Consider the following 11571-nt stretch of genomic DNA (forward strand, 5'->3'; position numbering starts at 1 on the left):
CTATTAGCATCGCTTTCATTTAGTAAACACTAATAAAAAAATATGTTGCTTAGTCTTGATTTAGATTAGGCGAGTTTACTTGCGGCAAGACTTTGTTTGTAGGAGAGAGGAGCAAGGGGAATAGAAATGAAAAAAAAATTGCTCGTAGCGACAATTTTCTGGCAATTCGGTTTGTGAATTTCGTATATGTTGACATTTTATATTTATTTAAATGTGAAAAAACTATTGACATCAAATGAAAAAAGAAATATTTTCGAAACCGAATTGCCTTGTATAGACGCATGAAGCAAGTTCAAAAGGGAACGATAATAATTGCCGCAAGTAAACTCGTCTAATCTAAATCAAGACTTATATTATGCTGACAAACCCTGAAAGCTGTTATATTTATCAGTACTTTTGTGATTAAAAAGAAGTATATTTTAAATTATTCTGAAACTTTTCTTTAAATAATAGGTCCACAGATTCTTCTAAAACTTTGTTCAATCCACGCCTTATAAGTCTGAAATTCTGAAACATTTCTTAAAAAATTCACACCTTATAGGTTCAAACAAAAAATAAAATTGTAAAATTGCTTTTATTCACATATCATAATGTTACAAGAACAGAAGCTATCAACTGAACTATTCGTAGAGCGATAAAAAAATAAATAAAAAAGAACGACGTAAGTAAAATGACAGCTGAATAAAAGAGCTCCATTGCGAACGATTGAACTAATGAACTAGAAGACCGAACTAGTTCAGTCAAAAGAGCTGAACTACAAAGAGCGATCAGACAACTGAACTAGATAGAACGACTCTACTGTTTTTTCTCAAGTCTAATGTCAAAATTCGACTTTGTTTACGTTTTCATAATGGAAGTCAATTCACAATAATACATTTCGACAGCAAACTTGAGTGGCGCAGATAGCCAGCTAGTCTCCCTGGGTGACCTTATTTATATGCCATGGTTGTAATACTCATAGTTACGCCTTGAGAACAATCGGGCATGTTCTGGCATTCACTTCAACGGCAGAAGTGTATCGAACACACGCCGAGGTGTTCTGTAACACACTTTACACCCATTTGAGGTGTATTCTTTACACTTACATTTCCATAGTGAGAGTCGGGTGTATTCAGGTTTTTCCATATAAAAGAAAAACTTTTTTGAAATAAAAAAGGCACATGATGATAGATTGATATTTTATTATTGCGTATAATTTGTTTAAAACACAAAATGAACATGAAACACCATTAAAAACAAATTTTAAATAGATATTAAGGTTTGTCTTGAATTTTCTTCAACTGAATTTCTCGCTTAACACAAACAGCTGATTTGAAGTAAGGCCGAAAAAGATAGGGTTACCAAATGTTCCTCTTAAATCAATAAACAAATTAATGATATTACAGAGTTTTTCATACATATATTTTATGTTGCGAATAATAAAATATTAAAAAAAATAATAATAAAATTGTCGTTAGAATTAACGAAATTACTAAAAAAATACAGAAACAATGTTAAAAACGAATACAGTTTATATTGTATGGCAACACTATTTCTGCAAATTACAATGTAGCCGTTTATTTTTGTCGCAGTTCAAAATTTCAATTCACGTGAGAAGCAGAACAGGAGGTAGCTTCTGAGGTGAAGTGTATGTGTAAAATGAAAAGAACACACCGTGAGTTCCAGAACATACCCGAATGTGCAGCCTAATAAAATATAAATTTTTAAGTTTCTCAAAATATGTCAATCGATATACATATAAATTTATGGAATTTATTTTTCATTTTATTTGAAATTGATGTATGGCAGTCTTACCTTAAATTCAACTAGCTCGTTCGACGTTTTTCACCACAAAAGTAGAACACATGTATTTATATGAATGTTACCGAATGAAATACGTCGACGTACGAATTTTCAAAGTTGAAAAAATGCAACTATGACAGAACGTATTTTTGTTTTTTCATTTGTTGAAAAAAAAGAAACAAAACAGAGAAAATATGAATTTTTCAATAAGAATATGAAATAATTGGCCACATTTTAAAATTTTTCAAGTTTATTTCTCGATTTTGTTTAGCTCGCTAAGAGATATGGACTCCACATATTTGGGTAATACGGCCGTACAAAACATTTCGAAATAGTGGGGTAGTTGAATATTTTTGTACGCCTCGTTTGATTTTAGGTAACGTTGTAAGTTACAAATTAAAAAGAGTTGCCATTATTAATTACTCAAATGAGATGATCCTTCATAATTATGCCATGGCATAACAGTAATTAATCTAGTAAAAGGAAAAAAAATTCTATATTTGACATAGTATTGCCGATCATCTCGTCTCATTAATTTTTTAATACAGAATGAACAGTGGCAAATTTTGCAACGCGAGGTCAACCAATTTTATTGCTGTCATGAAAAAGTGGTTCCAATATGCAAAGGACTCTGCATCGGAAACTCGCAGTCAAAATAAACAGTTAATTTTAGTGCTAATTAGATTTCATCAGTTTGAAGTAAAATCCTGCCAGTTTTAGGTTTTAATTTTACAACACATATGTTAATTAGATACTAAATTACAATTATTACACCATAAATTTAAATTCAAAAAACTCATAGGTAGAGTTGAAACCCTAAGAAAATAAATAATCAACTTAAAGTACCGCGATAAGTATACGTGCCGCTTTTGCGTTACGTAAACGGACCGCTTTAGTGTTACGTAAACGTACTACATTAGCTTAGCCGTGGTGACTACTTTTTTGTCTAATTATCTTATTGCGAACTTAACGTTTACGGTTCAATTCCCTGCAAGCAAAACTATCGCTGAAGTAAAGTCGAAGTAAAGCCTAGGCGAAGATAGTCGCATTCTAATAGCGAAAGTCACCTCCTTCGGGAAGAAATGAACCACATCCGAGTCGCTTCCAAGAGGAACTTCTCGAAGTTAAATTAAACATCGAAGGAAATTAAACTGAAAAAACTGACAGCACAATGGCTCGTGTAACAATGGCTTAACTGTGCTATAAATTGTGCATTGCCCTACACAGCCGAGCTAGTTCATAAGTTCGTTTAGGTGAATGATTTTATTGAACGTAATCCCTCCTAAATAAATCAGCACAAATTCGCCGGTTCAAACAATACTCAAATAGACTTCCAAAGCTACGCCGCTTTAGTATTCAATATACGGCGGAATAAATTTATTTTATAGTTTTTGAATGTTAAAAACGTATGCAATGTCATTTGAAGTGATTTCCATGGAGCAGTTGGAGAATAAATATCCCTGCCGAGCAGATTTCATACGAATTTTATATAGTATGATATCCAACCCTCAAGTCAGTAGAGTTTTATTCGACAGTAATTTAAAGCGAAATGCGAGATGGCGTTGTTTAGCACATATCTTAAAATTATCATTTCATCTTATACAGGAAAATTTTCCACAAGCGATCTACATCAGTGGACACACCGGAACTGGGAAAACTGCGATTGTGAAAGATTTCCTCAAAACGCCTGGATTTAAAACATTTCGCGCGGTACATGTGAACTGTGTGGAATGCTACAGTACGAAGATTTTGTATGAACATATATTGGAAGTATTGCTCGCATCCGAAGCAAGGTGTGACACATTCAAAGAATTTGTGGAAATACTAAGACTGTCGAATGTCGAAGTTGGAAATGCCTTCGTTATTGCTTTGGATAATGCCGATCGATTAAGAGATATGGACAATAATATTTTGCCTTCGCTGCTACGACTACAAGAATTTACAGGCCTTAATATATGTGTATTGTTAATATCTCAAATTCCATTGGAAAAGTATCACTGCAAAACAGGACTTTCGGAGATTATATCTTTGTACACACCACAGTACACCAAAGTTGAAACTTTAAAAATTTTGAGTGGTAATTTCGAAAATAACCTTCGCATGGTACGAAGTCGAATAAACTCCACGTCTTGTGAAGAAAGCCGACAAAACCAATGTGCGATTGTTGATCAAATAACCCAGGAGTTCTACAATAATTACCTCAACGTGTTTTTAAGTGTCTTCTACAAAGCATGTCGCGATGTCCCAGAATTAAAAATAACTGCTAGCAAATGTTTCTTTACATATATTGAGCCAGTTCTTAATGGTACTGTCGAAATTACCGATGTTGCAAGATTATGGCGAAATATTGCAGCACCGCTACGATCTTCTCTATCTCAAGTATACATGCGGTTCGATAAATCCGAGAAAGAGGTGCGTTGCTTTGCTAGATCGTTTATTCTAATTTTTATAGTTTATATGTTTAACTTTTTTAGACACAGTCAAGCCAGAATTACGAAGGAAATTCCGCCGATAATAGTCTACGCAAATTAGCACAAACTTTTGAACTACCATTCTACGGTAAATATTTATTGATTGCAGCTTTCCTAGCCAGTCATAATTCTGCCAAAGAAGATAAAAGGCTCTTTGTCAAACATCATGGAAAACAACGCAAGCGAATGCAAAGCGTTAATGCCAAAGCAAAGGTCAGAGAATTTAAATCGCATTTAATTGCTGTCAGCTATTGGATCGATTTAAAACTTTTACAGCACTGCTTCTCTTATTTTTGTTGTCATAATAACGTTTTCGGGGTCTTCCGTTCGATTCAAAACTTTCATTTAGTAACGTATTTATTTCTATAACGTAAGGTTTATTTTTTCTAACGATACAAATATTTAGTCCGTCGTACTCGATATATAGTAGCAATTTGTACAAAATCTTACTAAATTTAGTCTTTTTACACAAAACTTCAGTAAAAGAAAGTGAATTGAAATAGTTATTTTAAATTACTGATTTAAAAATCTTACTGGAAAATTTCGAGTAATTTTATTGTTTGAAGAGGAGATAATTCCTCTTACACTTGTCTATATTTTGTTGCTTTTTGAATCGCTCTTGGGCCTTTGGGCTAGATTCTCGTATACAAAATAAATTGAATTATACCATAGACAGACGACAGCCTTAAAATTAAGCCTGTCGTCTGTCTAGGCTATTAACCCTTTCAGTGTAAAAAAATTTTTTGTCGGAATAAAAATCTAAAATTTTGTGCTTTATATCATATAAAGGCACATAGTTTGGAAAAAAAGATATTATTATTTTATTTCTCGGACAGTTTTGTCTGTCTTTCAGCAAAAACAAAAACATTAATTGTAACGGTACATAGGATAACCGAAAAATCGCAAAGAATGAGAGTGCTTTTAAATGTCGAATATATTCGACAAAAACACTGAAAGGGTTAAATAACTTATTGAGTAATTATTAGTGGAAACGCAGAAAAACCTATTAACAATTTCACATAATTTTTTTTCGAACGTTCCGAACGCCACAAATTTATAATTCGGTATACGCCTGAGAATAATTCAATATCAATAATAACTACAAAGTATTTGAGGGTTCCTAGTGGATCTAGAAAAAAAAACGAACGCAAACTAATAGGCATACCGGTCTTCACAACAATGTTAAGTTGCATTATTTGACAAAGTTTCTAAACGAGCAGCCAAGGAAATTTTCTACAATCTGAGCAATGCCTAAGAAGATTTTCAAACCAACCGATGAACGGTTGCTAGGACAAAACAACATTGGTTTGGTTTTTGAATCATTTACTTTATCAATGATCCAATTCGGAAGACGTTCTAATCAATTCTATATATATATATATATATATATACGGATAATGCTTGTCCGACCATCTGTCCATGTATTCTTGAAAATAAATTGCACGTCGCATTTATTATCCATTGCGATTAAGCATGATATTAGATCCATATCAGCTTGTTTTGGCATTGGCCTCTCAACTATTGTTAACTTTAAACAATTAACAGCCGATTTTTAATCAAAAGAACACGTAAAAGTAGCAGATCATTAAGTTGTTATTGTTTATTTTGTTTCTATTTCTCATTCGATTCTCATTTATACAACATAGTTGTAAAAATATTAGTTCAATTTGGTATTTTTCCAATTTTTTTCTAACTTGTAAGCATGTTCCAAATATCAGTCATCCAGAAGGCGAATTCCTACAAAAATACAAATAAATGTCAAAAATGTTGTTGTGATGTAGAACCAAAAATTAAAAAACAAAATTATAAATGAAAATCTCCGAAGAGCTTGTTTGGCAATACTTTTATTAACATTTTCTACAATAATTTGTATACAAAAAAATCTTATGATTCTGTTTGTTTTGGCAAAATATTTTTGACATATCAAATTACAACAACCGATGTTTGTTGTAGAAATTCGCCGATGCGGCTACTTTATATATCTACCTTGTTTCGTTTATTTCATGGTCCAAATCAAGGTATATTTAATAAGGTAGCCGCATCGGCCCAGCTGTTGGTGCAAATAAATGTCAAAAATGTTGTTGTAAAGTTGAACCAACAAATTAAAAAAACAAAATTTTAAATGAAAATCTCCGAATTTCGAAGAGTTTGTTTGGCAATACTGTTATTAACATTTTCTATAAGAATTTGTGTAAAAAAATCTTGTTAATCTGCTTGTTTTGGCGAAATATTTTTGACATATCAAAATACAACAACCGATGTTTGTTGTAGAAATTTGCCGATCCGGCTACCTTGTATACATACCTTGGTTCAAATATCAGGTCATCCCAAGGTATATTTAATAAGGTAGCCGCATCGGGCCAGCTGTTGGACAAATAAATGTCAAAAATGTTGTTGTAATGTTGAACCAAAAAATTAAAAAACAAAATTATAAATGAAAATCTCCGAATTTCTAATAGCTTTTTTGGCAATACTTTTATTAACAGTTTCTACAAGAATTTGTGTAAAAAAATCTTGCCAATCTGTTTGTTTTGGCAAAATATTTTTGACATATCAAAATACAACAACCGATGTTTGTTGTAGAAATTCGCCGATGCGGCTACCTTGTATATCTACCTTGGGTCATCCGGAAGGCGAATTCCTACAAAAATACAACCCTACAAATTTATTGTCAAACGTTATTGTTGTGGCGAAAATGTATTTTAGAATATTTGAAGGTAAGGCCCAAGGTAGATATACAAGGTAGCCGCATCGGCGAATTTCTACAACAAACATCGGTTGTTGTATTTTGATATGTCAAAAATATTTTGCTAAAACAAACAGATTGGCAAGATTTTTTTACGCAAATTCTTGTAGAAAATGTTAATAAAAGTATTGGTAAGGCCCAAGGTATATTTAATAAGGTAGCCGCATCGGCCCAGCTGTTGGACAAATAAATGTCAAAAATGTTGTTGTAATGTTGAACCAAAAAATTAAAAAACAAAATTATAAATGAAAATCTCCGAATTTCGAATAGATTTTTTGGCAATACTTTTATTAACATTTTCTACAAGAATTTGTGTAAAAAAATATTGTCAATCTGTTTGTTTTGGCAAAATATTTTCGACATATCAAAATACAACAACCTATGTTTGTTGTAGAAATTCGCCGATGCGGCTACCTTGTATATCTACCTTGGTAAGGCCTATATCAAGGTAGCCACATCGGCGAATTTCTACAACAAACATCGGTTGTTGTATTTTGATATGTCAAAAATATTTTGCCAAAAAAACAGATTGAGAAGATTTTTTTACACAAATTTTTGTAGAAAATGTTAATAAAAGTATTGTCAAAAAAGCTCTTCGAAATTCGGAGATTTTCATTTATAATTTAGTTTTTTAATTTTTTGGTTCAACATTACAACATTTCTGACATTTATTTGCACCAACAGCTGGGCCGATGCAGCTACCTTATTAAATATACCTTGGAATATTTCGTTTGTTTTATTTTTAACGCGAAGGACAAAATAAGCACCCCGCACTGATTTTTTCTTAACCATTTATTTGTTTTTCACACTATTTGATAAAAATTTTCTTGCATTTTTACACATTTGTATTTGAAATTGAAAAATTATTTTACATACTTTTGATAGCCAACAACGTTTTTAATTAGAAAGCAAAACAAAATAGAAATTAAATATTTAAATAATTTAATTAGAAATTAAATATTTTGACAAAAAAAAAAAAAAAAAAAAACGTAGATAGCAGCTGGGCTTACTGGATGATCTATTATATAGACCTTGCTCGTAACGAACGATAAGTTACTGAAACCAAATCTGATTCGAATTCGAGTCACTACAATTCGTTCGAATATATTTTCGATCGTCTTAGTGAAACAGACTGTTATGAAATTTTATGTTTTTGACTACATATAAATTGTACATGTGACTGTTATAGAATGGGTTAGTGTGGCCATTTGTGCTTATTTTGTTTAATGTTTTTATCGTTTGAAAATAATTGATAACATTTTTATTGCTATTTTAGATTGATTTAAAAATTCTATTAAAGTGCTGTCGAAATTTTATATCGAGACAATAACGGACAATAAAAGGATCTGTTCCAAAACTTAAATATGATGATTCATTATTTTAATTGTATATAGGTTGCGGAGAAAATGTCGTCATCTTTGGGACCCAAATCATTCAGCCTTGATCGGTTACTAGCTATATTTTATGCAATTCTGGATGAAAAGGTTGGCCTTACGTGTAATCTTCTTTCCCAAATATCAACATTAGTCCATTTGAAGCTATTGGGGTTTGTTAGCGGAGAGAATAATGTAATGGATGGCTCGGCACGTCTTCAGTGCACAGTTGGCCTGGAATTTGTTTTATATATTGGAAAAATTGTTGGTTTTAATGTCTATCAATATTTATGCGATTTTGCATGATGTAAAACAAATATCATATTAAACAAACAACGACTTTCAATACAATATCCGTATGTATTTCCAATTGAGTTTGTGTATTCGCACTTACAGGCAAAATTCAAATAAAGATTTTGTGGATATATTAATTTTTTTGTTTTTTATTTTATTTTCTTAAGGTTTACTAATAAAGTTAACCGGAAATCTTCATTGACTGTTTAAATTTATTGTTTGAAGAATAATCACATATTACCCTACACCACACATGTTTCCATTTTTTATTTTGAAATACTTTTGCTAATTTTTGAAACAAATTCCAAATTCAAAATCTTCCGTGAAAATGGGGGACGAGGAGCCACCTCCCCTTTTGGAGCCTAGGAGAAGATTTAAAAATTTAAGTACACCTGGAAATAAAAAAATTCAAAAATTCAGCATCACCAGCACAAAACAAAATTTACCAAACTAACAACAATTCTACACCATCATCTGCTAACCCAACACACAATAGTGAAAATCAGTTAATTAACATTACTCCTGCACACTCTAACTACAGTACTAATGACACTAATGAAGTCAACAATATTAACATACAACACAAAAACACCAATATGCCATCAAATATAAGTAATATGCCAGAAATATTCGATAATCCCAAAACACCTTTCAACAACCCATCATTTCCAAGTAATAGCCCTGCCAACACTAACAATATCCACAATTTTAATCCCTATGAAAACTTGACCACACTAAACATCCTAGTCCTTATTTTGTCCTGGTTACATCTGAGGAACCAATTAGCACGAGAAAGAACAAAAATATAGGATACAAAACTTTTCGTTTGTCCTTTAATAATACGACATCGCCAATAATTTTTGGTCTGTTCCCGTACTGCAAGAATCTGCTAGATTTTACCATTTTCTTCGATAACATGAAGGAAAATTCATCATTAAATAGCCTTATTTTAGTCTACCGTTTTAATAATCTCAAACTATAAATGTCGGCATTGTAGCAGATTTCTTAGTAAGAAAAATTAAAATCTTTACTTCGATTGTCGAAGCGGACTTATACATACCACAGTTTCGGCTTTGTAAAAATTGCAATATGTCTAGGACATATTGTGATCAGGGGGGGTTACTCTGTATTGCGTTGGGAAAGCTAAATGCGTTTGGTACTCTGTATCGCTCACTCAAACGCATTCGCAAAATAAATCGAAAATAGGGCAACACTGGAACTACAAAGTAAACAATAACGAAGAAAATTATGTGGTACGAGTGTCAAAAATTTATGTGGAACGAGTGATTTTTTTAACAAAAATTATGAACGAATTAAAAAAAAAGAATTTTAAGAGATTGATCATTTGAACTCAGCAACTGTTCCTTTTGCCAAATCGCTGTGTTGCACCATAAAATCTACTAAAGTTCGGAACTGACGTTGCTGAGTTGCAACTGTAACTTTTTTGGCTACCACCTAAAATAATTAACAATTTAGATATAAATAAAACCTTTAATTGTGCTTACTTATATGTTTCGCTTAATTTGCTTTTGCTATTTTGTTAACGCAAGATATTTGAGTTTAACGAACGAAATTGACATGCGTTTTCGTATTACAGAGTGCGGTGATGCCATATTTGCGTAAAGAAGATGCGAAAGGAAATACGAAAATGAATTAGAGAGTACCAATTACGCGATGCGATACAATTTTTCTTACACATCACAATACAGAGTAATGCCCCAGGGGTAAATCACAGAAAGGATGTCTACTTTGTGGAAAATATATTGTTTTGATGGATTTATGGATGAGAGAAAATGTCCGCAGTATGCTATTGAAAGGAATATTAAAGAATCTATGTCGATTTCTATCTCAACTAGGAAAGAATGTTTGCATAAGAACACTTCTAACTATTATGCCATTCTTGATGACAACCAATATGAAAATTAATTCCCACAAATCTCCAGTAAATCTAAACTTCCCAAAAAACAATGAATGAAGAATTTAATCAAAGGCGATAAAGTCGCAGCCGTTGCTCCAAAAGGGACGTTAATAACAGCAGAACCAGAATCCACTATTCCAAGCAAACCAGTTTTTCAATCAGAAAGTTATTCAAGAGTAACTCCTTATGAAAAAATTGTATCTGATTTTACAAAATGTTGATGAACAATTTATTTACTCATATGTTAGTAACTACTAATTTTAATCCCCAAGAAATGAATTGACAACTATGGTGTATCATATGAAATAAAAATGAACTACTAATTTATCCCAAAATTTCACCAGTTTATATATAGTACGTTTACATTTAACCGGATTTCGTTAACCCAGTGAGTTTCAATTGTTAATTCCTTTGCATATACGTCAAATAAATCCTCATAAAGTAGGTTAACCCGGTAAAAAGTTCTAATGTACAAGGAGTTTTACTTTCCTAATTCGGTGAAATCAAATGATCTGAAAACATAACTTAGAAGATAAACCAAATGTCATAATAGCTGGAGATTTCAATGTCAGATGCAAAGCTTACGGCGACTCTTTTGACACAGTTCGGGGAGCTGCACTAAAACCTTTGATGGATAGTTCCTAATTTAGTTGCTTGAATGGTTCTTCAACTTTTAAGAAAAATCTGTTTGATAATTCTCCTGGATCGGTGCTGGACCTTTCCTTTTCTAATACAATTATGTCAGTGACATGGTGTGTATAAAATACAATAATTTTTATTATTGTTTTGTAAAATGTCATATAGGCTGGCCACTAGAAAAGTGACGTGGACATATAATATTAATTTAAAATTGTCTGATATGATGGAACAGCCTCCATACTATATGCAACTACTATCCATACTTCAAAGTCCCCCAACAGAGAATACCAACATCAATACATATAATGGTTTGGGCCTGTTTTTCATATTATGGCGTAGGGCCAATCC

General features: G+C 32.1%; 1 protein-coding gene across 1 annotated transcript; it reads left to right on the forward strand.

Moving 5' to 3' along the window:
• The first annotated feature begins 3195 nt into the window (after positions 1–3195).
• Positions 3196–8678, forward strand: LOC133330264 (origin recognition complex subunit 5). Its single transcript, XM_061538721.1, has 4 exons — positions 3196–3294; positions 3388–4214; positions 4268–4466; positions 8394–8678. Exons 1-4 carry the CDS (start codon positions 3196–3198, stop codon positions 8676–8678), a joined length of 1410 nt encoding a protein of 469 aa, XP_061394705.1.
• Positions 8679–11571: the final 2893 nt, after the last annotated feature.

The sequence above is a fragment of the Musca vetustissima genome, unplaced genomic scaffold (genome assembly GCF_032173495.1).
Source record: "Musca vetustissima isolate MV318-11 ecotype Yass unplaced genomic scaffold, APGP_CSIRO_Mvet_v1 utg133340, whole genome shotgun sequence".
NCBI lineage: Eukaryota > Metazoa > Arthropoda > Insecta > Diptera > Muscidae > Musca > Musca vetustissima.